The 21,063-nt window shown below is 38.5% G+C and overlaps 2 protein-coding genes across 2 annotated transcripts; both read right to left on the reverse strand.

The window, feature by feature from the left end:
* Nucleotides 1–5,422: 5,422 nt before the first annotated feature.
* LOC119796376 (bucky ball-like) lies at nt 5,423–10,635 on the reverse strand. Its single transcript, XM_038304885.1, has 4 exons — nt 10,398–10,635; nt 6,462–8,510; nt 6,115–6,225; nt 5,423–5,603 (listed from the first exon to the last, which is right to left on the reverse strand). The coding sequence occupies exons 1-4, from the start codon at nt 10,633–10,635 to the stop codon at nt 5,575–5,577; spliced, it is 2,427 nt and encodes an 808-aa protein (XP_038160813.1). The 3' UTR covers nt 5,423–5,574.
* A 6,756-nt stretch (nt 10,636–17,391) lies between these two features.
* LOC119796377 (bucky ball-like) lies at nt 17,392–20,858 on the reverse strand. Its single transcript, XM_038304886.1, has 7 exons — nt 20,742–20,858; nt 20,511–20,663; nt 19,034–20,437; nt 18,868–18,963; nt 17,783–17,869; nt 17,643–17,711; nt 17,392–17,560 (listed from the first exon to the last, which is right to left on the reverse strand). The coding sequence occupies exons 1-6, from the start codon at nt 20,779–20,781 to the stop codon at nt 17,683–17,685; spliced, it is 1,809 nt and encodes a 602-aa protein (XP_038160814.1). The 5' UTR covers nt 20,782–20,858; the 3' UTR covers nt 17,392–17,560; nt 17,643–17,682.
* Nucleotides 20,859–21,063: the final 205 nt, after the last annotated feature.

Genomic DNA, 21,063 nt, shown 5'->3' on the forward strand with positions numbered 1-21,063 from the left:
AGGAACATCGTAGTTTGGTTTAAAGAAACAATTTTAGTTTTATTTTAATTCAGTTTGTTGCAAGGATTTTACAGTTTGAAGAAATAGAAAATTACACCATATGCCAACCGTCACAAGGATGTGCATGACAAGGAAGGGTTATATACACTGTGTGCATCAATTAAGTAGTTAACATTGTATGACTTCTGGAAGGTCCTTGAGTTATTTACTGTCAGAGGTAGGTGCTTCGGCTGGAGAGTAAGTGTTGGGACTGGTATGATTTAAGGAGGGCCGGCCCTCGCACGCTGAAATAAGGACCACCCCACCGGGCAAATGCTCGGTATCACAGATTACCAGTCCAAGCCTGTCTTGGAGGTAGATACACTGACAACAAATCTGTCATGGATTGAGGTGCTGATCCATTTAGTGATTTATAGATTTATGGATTTTAAAGTCTATTCTCTGAGCCACAGGGAGCCAGTGGAAGGACTTCAGAACCGGACAGCGTTCAATAAACTTCAAAACCTTTCCAATTGTCTCAATTTCAAAAAGCATCAAGTAGATCTTTGTCTTTTGAAGACATTACATGGAGTGTCTGTGCTCTTCCCATGAAGGCTGTGAAGCAAGAGAAGCCAAGCAAGTGTTAGCCTATTGCAACATCTTGAAAATCAGAGTAGCACATCAACCACTGCAATTCCCAAACACAAGCAAAATGACAGAAACATGCCTTCTACATCCAAGCTTTCACCTCCCCTGCAGCCAGGGAAGCTATTATTGCAGCACATTACATGTTTCATTCAGACGATGTCAGAGCCCCTGGTTTCATTACCTGGTCTCAAAGCTCTGTTGATCACTACACAAGCTTTAATGGTCTGCTCCAGCAGGATTTACTGTGTATTCAATACAAATGTGTATTTAAGCCCATAGGGAGAAGCATTGTGTATTAACAATCAATAACATGTGCTGCAGTCCCTTTACCAGCTTATAAGACAAACTGTCGGTCTAATTAGTTCCTTTTTGTTTACTAATACCGTATGGGAGCAAAATGTCTTTGGCCCAAACACATCATTAAAAACTTCTGTTATGATTTTGCTGACCTAATCGTTAAAAGGGCGACACCTTTCATTGGACGTTTTTTTACTTGCTGAGGTTTGAGTAATCCTGTAGAGAACACCTTTCATTGTTTTCCAATATTTTTTCTTGCATTTCAAGCACAAAAGGAGTTAAAAGGTGAGTGTATTGACCGCAGTATCATATCAAGTAGATGTCATGGGATTGACAGTGTGGGAAATTGTTTGGTCCAACGTTTACGTCACTACAGGAAACAGTAGACAAATATAAAGTACTGAGCCATCACCAGATTGGTTCTCCAGTTTAAACCTTTATTTTAAACAGTTTTTAATAAAAAAAAAATAACCAATAAATAAAGGTGAATGAGAGGTACAATGGTGGAAGAACGTTTTTTTTGTTCAAATGGTATCATAGATATAAAGTATTAATTTTTTCGAACTATTACACACAATACAAAATTCAGAGGTTTCTGTGATTTAAAACATCAGATCATGATAAATCAATCCAAACTTTTATAATTTAATATCAACATTTTACAAATTATAACTGGAAAGTTGCCCTTTGCATTAGATTATCAAATTTATCCGATCTCCACACTATCTAAATGACTCCACCTGATTAAAGCTTTGAATTAAGGTAAACATTTGAGGCTTGTGGGCCAAAACCGCCTGCTATTTAGAAACACTCACAACTTCATCCACTTTAGCAAAAACCTTAGATCCATCTGTGGAACAGTAACCCCAGAGCATGATGCTCCTGCTGCCATGTTTCACTGTGCTCATGGCGTTTTTAAAGTGATAGTTGGGGTTTTTGTTTTGTTTTTTGCTAAAGCCACTTTATTGTGGTCAAAGATTTAGTCTCATATTTCATCAATTCATTTCAGTCTATTTCTATAGTGCCAATTCACAACACATGTCATCTCAAGGCACTTTACAGTTTAACCAGATCATACAGTGAAATTGATTCAAAGTCCTCTAAGGAAAACCAGTTGATTGCATCGACTCAGACCACAAAAATTTCTTAAATAATGATATGGATATTTTTAATAAGGGTTAGAGTTTTATTTTGAAAAATGAAAGACATCCTAAATTTTAGTCGTACTTCTTGTTCAGAAGTATGGAGAATACAGCAGATCATTCATATTCTGCACTTTTGCTGTAAAACCTAAAGAAAACTATTTAACAAGGGCAGCTGAACTTTAAAGGAGAATTCCGGTTTTTAACACTTTTAGCCCATTTTCTGTAGTGTCCAGGATGAAATCGAATGATCGACACCAACATTTTGACAATTGGTCCTGTCTCTGCTTTTTGGCTCATGTAGAATCCCCCCCTGGCTGCTTCAGAATGGCTTCCATTGTGCATGTCCGATAATGTCCTTAAAACAACCTTAAACGTTCTTTTTTTAAAATATGCTACTCACCGGGTCGTCAGCGCTGTTCAATGACGTTCCAAAAAAAGTTTCGTAAAGAAAAAACGTTCCTGTAGTGTTTTATTTAGCATTTTGTAAATCCCATTGAGTTCTGTTGGAATAGTCAATATCCCTCCGCCACCGGAAACGGAAATGGGGCCTGTTTACACTTAGTTGTAGTCTTTTCGCAAGGCCCAAGTTTTTTTCTGCTTCACTCTGTGTACTCCGACGTCGAGGTGCTAACGTCTCTGTTAAACACTTTAAAAAACTCTGAAAATGGAATACGAAAGGTGGATTCTTGAGGAGGACATATTGGACTTTGAGTTTGACGGTAGAGGATACCGTCGCCAACTAGTGGTCTGGAGTGTGCAACGCTTCAGATTCGAACGGGAAGCGGAAGTTTATAAGCGGTTGTGATGTATCGGAAAAAATAGTTCTGGGATTTACAAAATGCTAAATAAAACTAGAGAGGAACGGTTTTTCTTCACGAAACTTTTTTTGGAACGTCATTGAACAGCGCTGACGACCCGGTGAGTAGCATATTTTAAAAAAAGAAAGTTTAAGGTTGTTTTAAGGACATTATCGGACATGCACAATGGAAGCCATTCTGAAGCAGCCAGGGGGGGGATTCTGCATGAGCCAAAAAGCAGAGACAGGACCAATTGTCAAAATTTTGGTGTCGATCATTCGATTTCATCCTGGACACTACAGAAAATGGGCTAAAAGTGTTAAAAACCGGAATTCTCCTTTAAGGTACATAATATTCACTATCTCCATCTGAATTCCTATATATATCATGTTATTCACTATACCTGGTAGGTAGGTGTAAAGAAGACTAAATGATCAACAGCTGCTTCAATGCTAGCTTGTTTAAGGATGTGCACAACCAGGTTATGCGAGATTTGTATCTTATTCTGCAAAAAAAAAATGTGTTTTACTTACAGTGTGCAAGAAATGTCTCATTTTGAAATCCCTTTTCCTTTCACAAAACTAACATTTTAGCAAAAATGTATATGCCTTAGAGCCCCACCATACAGCCATTACCAACTTTCTAATACAAAGATTTTGTCATAAACTTTACTTATTAGCTCTTCAGTTGTTTATATAGTTAAAAGGATAAACAATATTTTGGCTATCTGCTCTTTTGAATGCCTAATAGGAACACAGACCCGCCAATGGCACATTTAAAAAGAAAAATCCTGAATCAAGAGCAAAGATAGCCTAGTAAACTAGCCCCACCTGCCAGCAGCCAGAATCATTTTTGCCTGCGAGTGGTCTAGACTCGATCAATGTCCCAGGCCCTAGAACTGGCGGGCCAATCTCAACGCAGTGATGCGTTTTGAATTTCTGGATGCAAAGCGGGCGGGGTTTTGAGGGCGTGACGACAAAGTAGCACGACGCTGGAGAAAACACAAGGAAGATGGCAACAACTATTGAACAGTTCTCATTTTACTCAGCTTTGGAATCAGTTCTGGAAGGATTAGACTTGGGGTTTTTGTTGAAACGTGAGAAGGAAGAGACTCTACGCTCATTCATTTTTAAGAAGGACATATTCGCCGTTTTACCAACAGGCTGTATGTTTACACTCCCCCACTAGCTTTCTGTTGCGCTCATTGGTCAGAGCGTTGGCCAATAGGCACAGACATGGTTTGAAAAACAACGGGCTGTTCTCAATCTTCCGATCTCATTCATCGGCACCAGACTAAATTACACATTTAGTCTGGTTTATCAGGCTAGAGCAAAGGTTTTGAAATCCATTCGAGAGGAAATGTTTTTATTCTGATCGCAAAAAAAAAAAAAAAAAAGAGATTTTGAAAGTATAATTTGAGAGAGCTTTTTTCCCTTGAAAATAATTTTCCAATTTTAATTTCTTCTAAATTACTATTCTCAAAACGTTTTCTTCAGTCTCAAGTTTTTTCCATTAGTGTGAATTTTTTTTACGGCACTAGTGAACCTTCCCCATGCGGCAATGGACCACAGGCCAAATTTGAACCCAGGTCGCCCACGTCGAGGACTAAGACCTCCGTACATGGGTCGTGCGCACCAACCACTGAGACTCCTGCACACCCGTGTGAAATTTTTCCTTTTAATTTTTTCCTGCTTTCAGGTCTTTAAAAAAAAAAAAAAAAACTCTGTAGGCTATAATCACTTTTGCTTTTTCCTGGTGCAACTTTAGCAGGAACAAGATTCCATAGATTAGGCAAACTCGTTCTCTCACAATTTTTAAAGCTTAGCTATGTAGATTTTGTTCCATTTTATTTATAGTTATGTAACTTTCGATTCAAGACAATAGAAATTTACAAGCATGATCTGTCAGCTGAGTTTTATAGAGTATCACAAGTTCCCAAAATGATATCACCTTCAGGTTTCTTTTTCCAAATGGTCCCTGGATATTACCATCAAAGCTGCAATAATCAAAATGTCTCAGGTTTGGCCACAAAGGGACAACCCAGTTTTATCAGGAATTTAAAGATTAGGACATTTCCTTTATTGAATAGTTTAGAGTACATGTGCCAGTGGGTTTTGCTTTTTAATAATCCAATTAAGGCGCTTCTCATGACCTTTCTACACAAGTATGCTGAGCCATTCGGAAGGCAAGGAACAGAGATTCTTGCTGGAAGGGCTTTTTGCGGTTTAGAGAAATGCCTAACTAGAATTTGCATACAATGTTATTCTAGTTCACTCTAATATTTTTTTTTCCAAATTATGATCTTTCTACTTTTGTCTTTTCTTTGTACCAATTCTTAAAAGGTCACAGTTTAGTTAACGTAGCATTATTTCCATTCTACTCGTCTTTTGAGGTGGAAACTAAAAAAAAAAACACACAAACCCACCCCTCAACTGTTAACTGAGACAGTGTCCAATTTTAATAATCCAGGTTCTTTAAAAAATAAAAAGTGAAATGTTCTATTGTGGTGATGGCTTAAGAAATGGCTCCCTCCAATGGACAAATTCAGAACAACCGTTTGCAAAAACTATGAAATCTGTGTTTATTTTAGTCACAATAAATAGTGGACATAGTGCTTATTTACATACTTGAATAAAGTGCCAAATAATTTAAGTGTTGATCATTTAAAAACATTGGTTGTGCTCAGTTGAGTTGTGCTCTTGTGCAAATCAGCATCTTGTTTCTGTTGTGTAGGTTCCTGCAGAAGAGAAGAAAAAAAAAGTTAAAATGAATTATTTCACATTTTAACAAGACTTAATATGCAACCAACATGCATCTAGATGCATTGCTGAACAATGCAAATGCACCAAATCATCCAATTAAATCCCTCTCCCCCACCCCCAACTGTAAAAAGTTCTTCAAATTTAATCCAATTTAGTAATTCTATATTGAAGCAATCCAGGATTCATGTATACCAGTGATGCAGTGAGGATGAAGACAGTTTTACACTTGTTCAGCATCTTCGAAACAGATATCCTACCAAGAACAACACCCCCCCCCCCATCTTTGCCAGTTTCTTCCATGAGAGACATTTCCAAATGACAATAGTCTAGCCTCAGACGAAAACAAAATAAAAGCAGTGCAAAGCACTGATTGTAGCCTTTAAACACTTGGGAACTGTAGCATTAGTTTTCTTTATTTCATTTTAGTCCAATATCATTAAAGGTTTAAACTAAGTTCTTAAAAAAAGGAAACCATCAAGCTCAAACCTTGTGACAGTGGTTGAGTTTTCTTGTGATTAATAAAGTGCTGTAGTGTAGCCTCCTTCATGAAGCGACCGTTGCGAGTGGTGGGCGTCGGATCCCTCCATGACCTCTTTGCTGGAAGACAGGCCGACAACGAAATATGAAGTCAAGTTTTTCCTCATACCGCAGAAAAAACTGAACTAAAAAGCAAAAATGCTCAAAGTTTTTCTGCACAACTAGATCTAGAAGTCACAGCAACCACGGTTTTTCAAGAATCAGCCTTTGAGTATCCAATACAAATCTAAATTGAGGCAGTAACAAATATGGCCCCATGATTTTTTTTTTTCTTTTTTCTGAAACCATTGACTTACCGGTTTGCCCTCTGTGCGTCAGGTACAGCTGATCCAGGCTTCTCCATTTCTCCTCAAGTGACACCGGAACAGCGCAGTTCTCGTCAGTCTCTTGGATGGTGTTCCCATGCGGACAGTGGCGCAGCCTTTCCCAACCAACAGACTGGTTTTGTGGTTCTGGTTTATGAGCACAGTTCCTCTCCCTTAGCATCGCTGGGATTGCTGCAGGACTTCTGGTTACCATCTGCCTGGATGCCAGCGGCCTCTTGATGTCCTGAAGTTTTTTAGAGTTGCCAGCAACCCTCCATTTGGGTCCCGTCCAGCATGAGCTGTTCCCAGAGGATTCCCCCTCTGTGTCATGCCCGTAGTGGGGAGAGCAAAGATCCGGATTGGAACTTTTTCTCACGAGTTGCCCCTTACCGTGCGATTTGCACGCTTCACATGTTGGTAGGACATTATTCCACTGCTGGAAGGGAACAGCTTTCCTTTTAGAGGTACGGCCGTCACGAACTGAAATAGGAGACGTGCTGATTCTTCGTTTTGTCGTACATCTTGTGCAGAGACGCTCATTCTTTGACCTGCGAGAGCTGAACCTGTTCTCATTGAGATTTCTGCTCAGGCAGCACTCGTGGTCAGAGATACTTTGCCGATCCACCTTGCCTTTAGGCTTGTACCTCTCTTTTGGTTTCCGAACATTAGGTTGATCTTTATAATCCAAATCTAGCTTTCTTCTCCTTTTTGAAACCTCTGGACCATGAAGACTAATTTGTCTGTTCTGCTTGATGGAAGGTAGTGGCATTTTTCTGCAGTAATAGCTATGATCAAAGTCAGAAAGCCAACTGGTGGAAGGAAGGTAGGCAGGCAAAGATTCAAAGGAGGTGTCCTGGTGATCTTGGTCATTTGTAGTTTCATGCTGGTGTTGCTCTCCATCCGATTCAGGAGGGGAGTTGTCCAACAGAATAGTAGTTGAAAGAGTTACCTCTGATGCCTTCGTTAGCTCGGGAAGTGGAACATCACACGTACCAGGGCAGATATTGGTGTTGGACATGCTTTCGATACTTCCTACTGTGGGGATAATTTCCTCCAGTTCAACCTCCGCCAGTGGAGGCATCTCTTTTACAGGAATTACTTCATCAGTAGGAACCTCTGTAGTCAACATTAGCATTTCTGGTGGTTTTTCTGCAGGTAAATCATTGATTGCTTTATTGGAAGCACTCACAGGCGAAGTCATGAAGGTTTCCTCTGCCGACCAGACTGTAGATTCCATTTTCCTAAGTTTGTCCAAATATGTTGGATCAAACGGCACCTGTACAACTTTGAAGTGAAAACTCTTCGAGTTCAAACTCAAATCTTGATCACTTCTAGTCTCTCCTGCTTCGTTTGCAATCACACAAGCCACCTGGTTTCTGGGCTGCTTTTGGGAATTAGCCTTCTCAGTGTGCGGCATACCAACTAACAGGATGTCTGGACAAACTTTTGGGTTCTGTTCAGACGGGTCTGCTGGAAGGTCCAGCCCCTCATCCTGCAGGATACCGCTTTGAGTAAGAGAACTACACTGGACCAGATCCTGGGAAAAGCTGTGGGACACTTCTGCAGCCTCATGAGAGTGCAGTAGTTGGAGTCCAACTGGTGTGGTGCAGCATTCAATCCTCACTTCCTCAGTTTGAATCACAAAGCTGCTGTTTGATGGAGTCCCAGCGTTTGAAGAGGATGCCTTCTCTTGGATCTCCGAAGAATGTCCCTCTGAATGTACAGTCAAAGCTGGTGACTGCAGCTGATCTGTAGAGACACCAGGAGTATTGTTGGTGGAGCACTCGCTGGACCTTGGGGTACTGGTCCTATGAACTGATAGAAGTGGCTCAGTTTGAACCTCAGAGCTGGTCATCTCTTTGGACGCAGAGTTGTGCTGGTAACGGAACCGGCGGGCATGGTAGGCCATGGTGTGGTAGTACTGCTGATTCAGCATGCGCCTGTAGTCCATCAAATGGAGGTGGGTATGAGGAACAACAAATCCAGGGGGCTCAACATAGGGATTTTGCTGATAGTGAGGCATCATTGGAAGGCCAAACCCTTTACCAAGACAAAACAGACATTTAAATACAGCAAAAAAATTAAAGCATTTGCCAAGATGACAAATGTTTTACACTATGTGCATCAAAATGACATGATTAAGGCCCCGTCCACACGAAGTCAAAACAAACACGAAACGCTAATATTTTCCAGAACGTTTGTCGTAAAGACGGAGACGTAAAATAAATGTGATCGACCACACGAATGCATGAAAACGCTGCAAAATGTATGCCAGGCCTGTAAGTGGTGCTGTGGTGCCAAAGCAAAAATAGGCGAAAACAGGCAACGAAATGTTGGGCATGCGCAGTAATATTTATACAACAACCAAACCGGAAAACCGGAAAATGGCCCTGTGGGTCCATTTTCGTGGTTAAGTCAAATTCAGGTGCTGAACTATGTCGTCGATATTGCTCTGTTCTTCCTGGAGATATTCCAGAAGAAGATTCTGTTGTAAGCCCGACAGCAGGGTGAGTAGCATGAGCAGCAACCATTCAACACAGTACGGCGCCATTGTTGTGATACTGTGTCGCGCATGCGTGTTTAGAGGCGACGCTATGACGCATGCGTGTAAAAAAAGAAATGCGGTTAGAGCTTAAAGATGGAAATGCGAAAACGGCGTTTCAAAATCTTCCCACTCTGAAGGCTTAATAAAAAAAAAGATCGTTTACAGACCCCGAAACGCCGGCTTCGTATGGATGAGAGGCTGGTTTGGTGAAAAATGTGTGCGTTTAGGCCAGGGTTCGGCTTCGTGTGGACGGGGCCTAAGGCAGGAAAGGGCAAACTAGAGTGCATTAAAACAATGAGTTTTTCCCACTCCTTACGTGCAGCTATTTTTTACCATTTATAAGAGTAAGCAGGAATTTAACATCTAAAGACTTGAATTTCACATCCTATATTATGACCTGTCCTAAAGATAGATGAGAACTTTGGCAAAAGCTCCAATTACTTTGTTTGAAGGCTGACAGTTTAACAATTTTATCAAAATCATGCTTACGTTTCCCTTATCTTCCCTATGACTACCAGAGGGCAATGCTGGAAGAAAATACAATTTCCTTACAAGTTCAGGACATATTGTCCAAGTAAAATAAATTAAGTGATTTAGTCTCTTAACATTTGATTCCGTCCATTCTTATCCTTCCAATTAACATGTAGTGGTCAGTCTTTGATGCAACATAAATACAAAGGAAAGCTTTGCACAAGTCATAGAACCGAGTGTCACCAATTGCTTTTCTGCAGGTTTGGCAATATTGACCTCAAACAAAAGAAACTGTTAGAACAACTGAAAAAACTACTAAGAAAAGTATCAAGTCTCTCTAGTCCTATCGTTATAAAATAAAAAAATAAAAAAAAAGGGTGCAAACTAATAAGAGCAAGAAGTTAAAATCTACTTTATCCAAGAAAACCCAGAGGATGAACAGAGAATATGCTTGATAAATTTCAAACATAAAAGTCAGAGGTGTATAACTCCCATCCTTAAGATCAGTGTCCTACAACATTTAGACGTGTCCTTGGCCAAACACACCTGAATCAAGTTAGATGACTGATGAGACAATTTGGATTAAAATGGGTAAAATACATGGAGACAAATCAGCTCACTTGGAGTAGATTTTGAACCCTTAAGGAATTATTCCAGAGTTTAAAGCTTTGCTTAATTCTAATAAAACTAAAAAAAGTGACTCCATTTACCCCTTAAGCAGTGCAGTTATGGAATGATACATTTAAGATGAGTTAGCTAATGGTTTTAAGGTTTGTGATTTAAGCCATTCGTAAAATTTAATACATTGGCTGCCTTAAATAACCCAGATCATTTTGCATAGTAAGACAACTGAGCTAATAAAAACACAAATAAAGCAAAGTCAACAGTCAAAGAGAAATCCAGAGCCTTACCTAAGCCGGGATAACCATAATATGGGTTGTAAGACATGGGCACAGGCATGGCCACAGGCCACTGCAGACCCTGAACGGGCATGTAAGGCTGCGACGACTGTATGTAGAAGAAGGGTTTGTGGTGCTGCTCCTCAGAGCGAGGCGGACCAGGAGCAGTGTGCTCAGATCCAAGCTTTGGGTTTGGACCTCGAGGGCCCAGTCCGAAAGAATGCTGCAAGTTAGGTGTGGCTGCCTCCATATCTGAACAAAGAGAAACGCCTGTCATTAAACTCAGATTATTTTCTGCATACAGAGGTGGTGAGGTAAATCACCTACATGCAAAGAAGAAGACATCCACAAGAAAAGCGCTTTCCAGTGAAAACCAACGACTCACAATCGACAAAGAAGCTTGCCAAACGCTTCAGCTCCAGGTGATGCTTGTCCAATTAAATCTTAATGAGCTGCTTTTAGAGCCAATAACTGAGTCTCATTCCCAGCAGGTGACCTCTGAGTGTAGAACCGTTCACTCATGGGGGTCCAAGGTAGCTGACAACCTGAAACAACAGCTGGAATCTGAACTTAGAAGCTAATTGGTTTCAATGAATGTGGCCTGCAGCCGGTTGGTTCCAGGTTTAGCAAAGGGCCCATAGCCTGTAGAGAACATCTCAGTTAGATTCTGTTGTTTTTTTTAAAACTCATAAGGAGATAAAACCTGTTTGCACTTTGAAATAAAATCCCTGTTTCCTTAAGAACTTTGATTAATACAGCTGTTTATTCTAAATCAGAGCTGTGGATCAGGGGTATTTCTCAAGCATTTTCTTTTATTTTAGATTCAACATTAGCTCTTAAATTGTATAGTGAAACTTTTGCTCATTCTACTAATGAAACTGATTTCAATAGTTGAGAGACTGTTCGGTCATATCTGTATAAATATTTCTATCCTGTTCAGTAGAAAGCACAAATACCTTAAACCAGTACAACATTTTCCCCCAAATTATTTAAGATATATTAAAGGATTTTTTTCAGGTCAATATACAGCACATGTCATGTTAATGCCCCATGTAGGTTGCTCTTCTTTATCTTAAAATAAGATAATTAGATAATATGCACTTAAAATAAGATTTTCTTATTTTATAAGATTTATAAGATTTTCTTATTTTAAGTGTAAATTGTCTTGTTCCATTGGCAAGAAGTCTCTTTTACCTCTCAAATCCAAGAGCAAATGCACTTATTTTAAGAAAAAATTACTTATCTAGATTTCATTTTTTCCAGTGAATGAGGGTCTAATCTGTCGCTGAATGAGATCTGTGACCCCGATCGCCAATTTAAAGCAGTATGAGCTCCCCTTAAACACCAAAGCTATGTTAAATATTGTTGCTAAGCAACAAAACATATGTGACCATTGATGGTGATGATGTTTCTCTGATGAAGGATTTAATCTAGAGCGGTGAATGCGGCCTTGTTTTTACAGATAACTCGAAGTCTCATTCTGCTGATCCAGAGTGTTCTTCAGTGTTGTCAGTCTTCTTAGGGGCGCTAAACCTGGAATTTAATAGCTAAAAGAAACACAGAGCCGCTTTAAAAATAATCATTATTTATTTATTTGGCAAGTTGGTTAATCCAAATAAAGCTACAAATATCTGTGTGTCAAGAAAGCACTAAACTTCACCTTTAAATCTAGTTATCAAAAATTAGGGGATAAATATTTTAAATCTAAACTTGGCACAAAGGTACGATGGCAGCTTTGTTGAGGCCCAGCTTCTCTTTTTGGAATTTGAACATTTAAACAAGATCCATCAGCAGAAAATATCTAGGACATACTTTATAAAAATTGCTGAGGAATTGATTGAAAATAATTGAACATATACAAACATGCTGTAAAATGAAAAGGGGTATGAAGAAGTCAGTGGTTGCAAGTAATAAAGTACATTTAAGTATTTTATTTAAGTATTTTTACTTTACTTGAGTTAGTTTTTAGAGGCGTATTCCACTACATTTCAAAGTCAAACACTGCACTTTCTATCCATTACATTTCTAGGAAGCTGCTAGTTTATTGTTCCTTTTAACTCAGTCAGCTTTGTAATCCACTGTTGCTGTTTTACTTTCTTGAAATGCAATTTCAACATAGCAGTTAGCAGCTCTTAGGACTGATATTGGACACCACTGTTTTAGAGATTTGCATAAAATTCCACAAATGTGAGAAACTTTGGGCAGACATTATTTGTAGTTTATATATTTTATGAAGCCGCTAGTTGTTGCCATGTGGCCAAATTGTTCAGTAGGAAGAGTTCTCAAATCAGACTTGCTGTTTCTTTGTGGTAATAGATTGAAACTTAAACGTCTATTCCACAGTAAAAGTGTGAGAAGAATTAAGACTATTTCTTTTTGGCTTTTTTTAAAATAATCAAAATCGCTTTTCTTATTTTTGTGGCCTTTTGATGCTAAATTTCTTTCCAGGTGCTGTAGAATCTGTAGCAGGAGGTTCTATACCTCAATACATCAGGTGGTTTCTGAAAGGTTCTTTACTCTGAAAATTATGCAGACATGTACTGATATTAGAACATTGAACTTTTGAATACTTCAATACTTTTAAATGCATGTACTTTCGAATACTTAAGTCTTTTCAAAAGTGAGTACTTGAATACTTTAACTTGAGATGTTTCACTGTGTAACTTTTACTAGTGGTTGAGTAAGTTTTGAGTATGAGTATCAATACTTTTTCTCAAGTACTATAGTTGAGTACTTGATCCACTACTGGAAGAAGTGAAACTCAAACAGTGAAACTTTAAACAGTTGAAGGAAATATATTTAGACTTATGATTGGCTAACAGATTCTGTACTCTAACTTGTACAGAGAAGTCTAAAGCCTAAGAAAAAGCAGAGCATTACCTTGATCAAAAAAAGGCCTTAACATGTTTATGTCAATATTGACAATATTTTCATTGCCAGCTATGAAAATAGCTCTGGCCACTCAAAACGGGGGAAAAAAACTCTGATTTATTAAGTATTTTCTCTTTTGGAACGAATAACTAATATGAAAAGCTAAGATCGACTGCTGTCCTGCCATGGAGTCATTTCCAAATCAGAAAACTGGGTCTGCGTTCATTCTCATACACAGGTTCTTGAAATGTTAGCACTAATGGATCAACATTTCCTTTAATTAAGCTCGAAAAGTATGGTAACTTAACACATTTTAAGGAAAAACTACATTTGGAGTTTGCAGCTTGTGTAGAAAAATTGAAGAACCAAGTCTCTACAGTTCAGTTTATTTCAGGCCAAGATCAAAATGTTTATTTTATTCTTTAATCAGCAATAACTCAAATTTCAATGTTAAATTTGTTTGGAGGTCAACACAGATGTTGGCTTACTGGTCAAAAAAGTCTCAACCATGAATCAAACTCTCTGAAAGCATTCATCGAAACTTGGTGAAACTATTTGCAAGGTTAATTAGGAACAAATTACAGCTAAAGCGTTGATTAAAAAAAAAATCTCCAATTAAAATCACCTACTTAAAGGAAGTCAGTAAAACTGAATTGCCAGTTGAAGACAAAGAGGAATGCAGCTGACGGCGGCTCCTTATGCTGAGATATCTACCTCTAAGATCAGATATTTCTGGGCTTCACAAAAAATAAAAAATAAAACATGCTATTGGTCCAAGTTGTGAAACCAGTGTTTCCCACAATCCTTAGATGTGCCAGTATTGGATAATTTGTCCCCGATTATTGTGAAACACAAAACTATCTTTCACACTTTAATTTTAACAGGACCTTTTAGTCCCCCCCCCCCATCACTTGTGTAATATGTTACACAAGTGATGAACTTGTGTAACATATTACACAAGTTCATCACAACAAAATGAATGTTTATTTAGCTTAATACAGATGTGCCAACAGTGCTAAAGTGATGATGTACATGTATAGATGACATTGTTATAACATTTATAACATTACATATAATTACAAAATTTTACATCAAGACTGAATTACAAGTACACGTCTGTTAATGCTATAGTATTTTCCTAATTGCAAATTGTGCATTAAATTAATGCATTTGCTTTTACGCACCGTCTGTTTGCCTTTAAAAATGTTTGAGTTGCTTTTTTTTTCATCATAACATGCAATATATTTCAGCACATGACTTTTTCAAATGAGAAATGCAACCAACTACAAAAACAGCAGCATCATCCACTTAAGAATTACATTTCACAGTGAATTACTTTCTATTTACTTTGTTTTCTAATGTTAGACACGTCAATAACTCCGTCAATGTGCCCGAATCGGTCCGAGATAGCCATACTAATGTTACACTACATACTATACTTTCGGCATATATATGGATTTTCGTGGTTAGTACAATCACTGACTATATTACCTGTGAAACGACTTCCTACAGCCGGCTAACTGCTTGTGTTTGCAGTCAAATGCTACATGCGTATGCATTTTTACTGCACATCTCTGTAGGAGTGAGTACCACCAACATACCGGCTGGATACATCACTTTTCTCCGGCAATCAGCAATCCAGTGAATAGAGATCAGTGGTAAGAACACATTGAGGGCAGGGTAAGAAATTAAGGCCTGATTGCCATGCCTATTCTAGACAGCCTTTAGCTTTCCACAGGTGACAAACACACAGATGATGCTGGTTAAATTGGGCATACAGCCTTTCGGTGGGGGAAAGAAAACTCAAAAAGTGAACTTGCACAAATGTAATCACCGGCTGAAGCTCACCATTATAAAACCCAAAATATATGAAGGTGTGTGACATGGGTCATAACACACATGAATCATGTCTTTCTGTTCCACTGTGAGGTGGGCTGTGCCTTTACACCTTGTCACACAATTGCAGGAAATGTAGCTTGATCAGGAGTGTCAAATTGAAGTCCTATAGGGCCAAATATCTTCCAACATTTTGATATACCCCTGATCCTGAACACCTGAATCATTTTGTTTAAGTTCTGCAAAGATCAACTGATAACCTGATTGTTTAAGGTGTTTTAAGCAAAAAACATCCAAAAGGTGCAGGATACCACCCTTCAAAGGATTGGAGTTTGACACCTGTGGTTTAGATTCTGTGTGGAGGATAGAAACATCTGTAAAGGAACTACCAATGGGAAGCATCCTGCTTTCTCGTATCCCTACCATCAGCACTATTTGGATACCAATCACACTGGGAAAAAAATCAAAATCTAGATAAGTCATTTCTTAAAATAAGTGCATTTGTTCTTGAATTGATAAGGTAAAAGATACATTTTGTCAATGGTACAAGACAATTTACATTTAAAAACAATTGCGACGTCGTTTCTCAAGTGCATTTTATCGAAATATTTTATTTTAAGGGTAAAAATACTCATTCTATTGGCAAATCATCGTATTTACCTGCTCCATTTTGCTTTTTTTTTTTTTTACAACACTCTAATGTTCACCTGCACTCCTGTTACTATTGAAACAATTTACATGCATCTTGCACTACTCACCTCCACTGAATATTGATTTGCACTGCCGACTGTTTATTCACAGTACCAATTGTTTACATATACATTTGCAATAATTTAACTGTAATATGCAATTAACTTCCACTGCACTTTAATTTAGATAGCTTCTGTCCAAACTTTATTCATTTTATAGTAAAACCCATCTGTATATATGCTATTATACATAACTGTAAAAACCCTTTTTTAATAGTAATATCCAGCTGTATATTATATTCGGTACATATCCAGCTGTAAATTTAGTTCATAACACTAGTGATCTATATATTATATTCATCTATTAGTAAGATTTTGTTTATAATGGTATTCATCTCTATACTCATTCAATAGAACCCATGTCCTGTATTTATAGAACCATTATTTATCCTGCACTTGCTGCTATTGCACTTCTGGTTAGACCTAAACTGCATTTTGTTGCCTTGTACCTGTACATGTGTAATGACAATAAAGTTGAATCTAATCTAATCAGATCAAGGGTAAGTGCACTAAATTTGAGATATTTCCAGTGTATGGCAACCCCTGACAGTTTGGCTGAAGTGTCCCTAACGATTTGTACTATTTAGATAGATCACCGGTATCTGCATGAAACCTTACAGGTTCACAGCAGTGGGAGGGAAACTGGTTAAAGAGGGCAAAAAAAAATTTCTTTGGTCATCACTGCTGTTTGTAACAGTACCCCCCCCCCCCCCCCCCCCCCCCCCCCCGGTTCATTGATTTCTTCAAAACATCTGTATAGTCAACCAATCATTTGTGTCATGAGTTAACCGATACCAATTTGTAAGTCAAAGGCTGTTTATTCCCTAAAGAAAACTCTTGCACGAACCTAGACACAAACACTGACTAGACACCATTTTTTCTGTGAGGGAAGAGTCTACCACAATCCTGCTATGCTCCATACAAATGATGTAAAAGATTACATTTTGAAAACTGAATTTGACCATAAGGAACACAAGAGGAAGGCAGAACCGCTTTAGTTTTCCACCATAGATCCTGAATACACTGCAAAAACAATCTAAAAATGAGTAAAAATGTCTTAAATGAAGTGCATTAACCCTTAATTTGAGCAGGTAAATAAGGTTATTTGACAATGAAATGAGTATTTTTACTCTTAAAATAAGATAATTAGATATTATGCACTTGAAATAAGACAATGCAATTTATTTCTTTATTGAATTGTATTGTAAATTGAATTATATTTAAATGTAAATTTCACTTACATCAATTCAAGAAAAAAGGCACTTATTTTAAAAAAAATTACTTGCATTTTAAGTTGTTTGCAGTGTATTATTGTAGAACCAGAAAAAAAAACTTTGCATTTATATCAATTCCCTATATTCACAGTTCAGCTCAGTTAAAGTTTTAACTCTTAAACTTAAAAATTGCTAAATAGCCAAGCTAACATAATCCATCTCATAAATAAGAATACTTGTTATGTGATTTAAAGTTTCAAAATGGGTGATAATTGACTTGGAACAAGAAAAACATCAACAAAGATCTAATATTATATTTTATTGGACTGACCCCAAACAGTGGAATCTACAATAACCTTCAAGCCCATTTGTGAGATCAAGAAGTGAAAGGCAGTGTCACTGCAGATTTTTTTTTTCCTTTTATAGAACTATGCTGCTTGTGGAGTGCAATTCACCTAGTGCTCCAATCTAGTTATCCCTCATCCCGTACACCTTTAAGGGGGACCTGAAAAGGCAGGAAAGATAAAATTGGTAAACGTCATGCAAATAAGTGTTACTATTATGCATCTGGAATGATAGGAACCTACAGTACAACGCATTTTGTTCAAAACTCAGTCAAGGAAAACGTCATCTCAGTTCTCCTCGCACTGTGGAGCCTGAGGAGAGAAAAATAAAGGTTTCAAATTCATAAAATGATCAGAAAAGCTTCAAAACAAAAACAAAATACCTCTTTCCCAACTTAAAGCATGCACCTCGTCATCTTCCTGATCATCTCTAGGCCTGTGGTACATCGGTCTCCACTGAGGGCTCATTTCTGCGCAGTCGGTCAACAGGAAGAGATTAAAGAGCTACTGATATTTACTAAAGTTTCAGTAGAATTAGCAACTTCATATAACTGAGAAACACTGGAAAATCATATCTAGATAAGTAATTTTTTCTTAAAATATGTGTATTTGTTCTAGGAAAATCCTCTGGGATTACACTGGAAAAAAATCAAAATCTAGATAAGTCAGTTTTTCTTAAAATAAGTGCATTTGTTCTTAAATTGAGGAGATTAAAGAGACATTTTGCGAATGGAACAAGACAATTTAGGTTTAAAATAAGAAAACAATTGCATTGTCTTATTTCAAGTGCATATTATCTAATTATCTTATTTTAAGGGTAAAAAATACTCATTCCATTGGCAAATTATCAAATTTACCTATTCAAATCAAGGGCAAATACACTTAATTTAAGAAATTTTTACTTATTTCTAGATCATTTTTGCAGTGTATTAAAGTATTTCTGCTTTGATTGAGGTAAAGAAAATTCTTATTTTAAGAGTAAAAATACTCATTCAATTGGCAAACTATCTCATTTACCTATTCAAATTAAGGGTACATACACTTAATAAAAAAAATTAAAAAAATAGTAATACTAAATTTGTTAGATTAAGTGTTTTTATCCTTATTTTGAGTAGGTAAATGACCTCATTCATTTTTCTAGTGTATGGCAACTCATGACCTCACCAGTTTGCCAATGGAATGAGTATTTTTACTCTCAAAATAAGGTAGTTAGATAACATGCACTTGAAAGAGATTATGAGATTGTCTTCTTATTTTAAATGTAAATTGTGTTGTTCAATTGTCAAAAGAACAAAAGCACTTATTTTAAGAAAAGATTACTTATCTAGATTTTGATTTTTCATGTCATGCAAGAAAACGTTTTTTTTTTAAAACAACAAAAGGACTGAAAGACTGAGTCTAAAGCAGGATTAAACTGGGATGTATATCTTTGTTTTGAGCTACCAGTAGTTAAAATTAAATAAGTTACCTCGCTGCAAAGGGACGGTATGTCTTCTGCGGGGAACCACGTCTCCGTCCGTCCATCGGCCCTGGCCTGTCGTCAGGTCTGCTCTGCACTGCCCATCTGAGAACAGATTTATCTGATCGTAGCAGTTTTTCAAGTTTAAAAAAAATATATATCTAGACTAACTTACCCAGACATGTTCGACACTGCAGCTCCAACTCTTCCGTTTCTGCTTGAGCAGGTGCCTGGTGACACTCTTTATGACTGTCCTCCTGCTTCATTGGCTCAGACAGCTCTTTGTACTGACCTTTAATGTAGCGAGGTTTAGCTGCGTGTCTGTGGACAGGTTGAGCCTTCCTGGGTCCAGAGTGCTTCCTAACCACCACTCTGATTGGCTCGTCACACCCTCTTCCATATTTGCCCTCCTCTTCAGAGTCTCCAGCTTCATCGTGATACACCTTGGAGCTATGGACCTTTCTCCTGCTTGTCCCTTGTTCCAGCTTCTTCCCACAACAAGCACAGACAACCCTCTTTGGCAACCATGAATCCTCTTCATCGTATGCAGTTGGAGACCCACCAACAACCGCTGAAAGTCTTCGACCAGGGTAGACATGCTTTGGGTAGAGATCCGCGTCATCTAGATCTGTAGAAAACATTTCATCCCTGGAAGAGAGTTCATCTAAAGACGGACTGAGGACGCTCATGCGCTCATGAGTAGTCTGCATGGGGAGGTAATTGCAGTAGTAAGGTTCTGCAGTTCTCAAAACATCATCAACGGGGAGTGTGGGGATCTGGTAACTTTCATCAGTTTTGGTTGGAGAGCAGGTCGTCATATCACCTTCTGCCATTAAGACAGAAGAAGGTCCATCACCATTATGAGCTTCTGACAGCCCAAGCTGATTGGAGGGAATTGAGGGTACGGTTTTCTGGTCCTTCTCCGCATCACGTGTTTGAGCACTTGAATCAGTCACCAAGACATTTGACTGAATATCCGAGACTTCTTCAGTCTCATGAGAGAGAAAGTGTTCGCCTGGTACCGGCTGATGGGGGCATTCCTCATGGACAGAAGAACTGTCCAGAGGCAGCTCCTCCTCCAGTCTTCCCATCCAGCCTCCCTCAGGGCTCAAAGGGTCCAAAATAACTCTGCTGGACTCGCTGTCGTAAACCGCTGCCCTGGAGTCACTTGAGGTCATGCCTGGGGAATCTAAACAGCTGCGATGGGGGAGAGGAGCCTGATCCTGCTCTCTAGTTTTCTTTTCCTCTACAGCAGAAAAGATGCCAAAGGATTGGGAGCCAACTCCAGAGTCTAGCTCTCTGTCGCCGCTCTGAAGCTCTGTGGCTCGGATTTTATCCAGGCACTCTATGAGCTTACTAATCGCATCACTGGGGTCGGTCTGAGCCCCAGAACAGGCAGTCTCACGCCGCCCCTGAGGCTGTGGATTGTACGGTTGGCGAGGCAGATCGCCCCAGGCCTGGTATCTGGGTTCAAACATCCGCCTGTAATCCATGGGATGTATGGGAGCATGTGGTAAAACAAAGCCAGGGTACGGCACATAGGGATAAGGAGGCAAGCTAGGCCGGCCAAAGTTAAAACCTATAAAGAGAGTATAACTTTTCTGCATCATAAACCCACTGAATGCACAATATACATGTAACTGATTCAATACCTGCAGGCAGCCCAAAGTGGTTGTATGGGTTTGTAAAGTGCCAGGGCTGGTAGAGATAATAAGGCTGAGAAGGTGGCTGAACATAGAAAAAAGGCCTGGGATGGGGACCTCGTTGAGCTCCACTGCCAAATGAGGAAGTCTGTTTGCTTGGATCTAAAGAAAGAATATGAGCTTTACATCATATTTCTGTAATATTACCAACTGGAGTTTAAGGTGGAAACAAATATTTACCTTCCATTCTTTTTAATGACGTTCTCGCTTCGACTCTCATGGGGAAATAAAACACTTAGAGGAATGAAAATAAATAAACATCCCCAAGTTTCAGAAAAATAAATAAGTTAGTTCAACAATTATTTACTGACCAAAACGAAGTAGAAACGTGTGGCTCTCCAAACGACATTTCTACTAAACAAAAACCCGGACAGTTGAAGCCAATCAGTCATATAGGGTACAGCTGGCTCCTCAGGGGTGCTGCCTTCAGGGGTCATTCGAAATTCTATTTTATTTTCTTTTTAGTAATAATAAAAAAAAATAAAAGTTAGATGGTATATAT

This window comes from Cyprinodon tularosa, unplaced genomic scaffold, assembly GCF_016077235.1.
Source record: "Cyprinodon tularosa strain WSP-4 unplaced genomic scaffold, ASM1607723v1 ctg546, whole genome shotgun sequence".
NCBI lineage: Eukaryota > Metazoa > Chordata > Actinopteri > Cyprinodontiformes > Cyprinodontidae > Cyprinodon > Cyprinodon tularosa.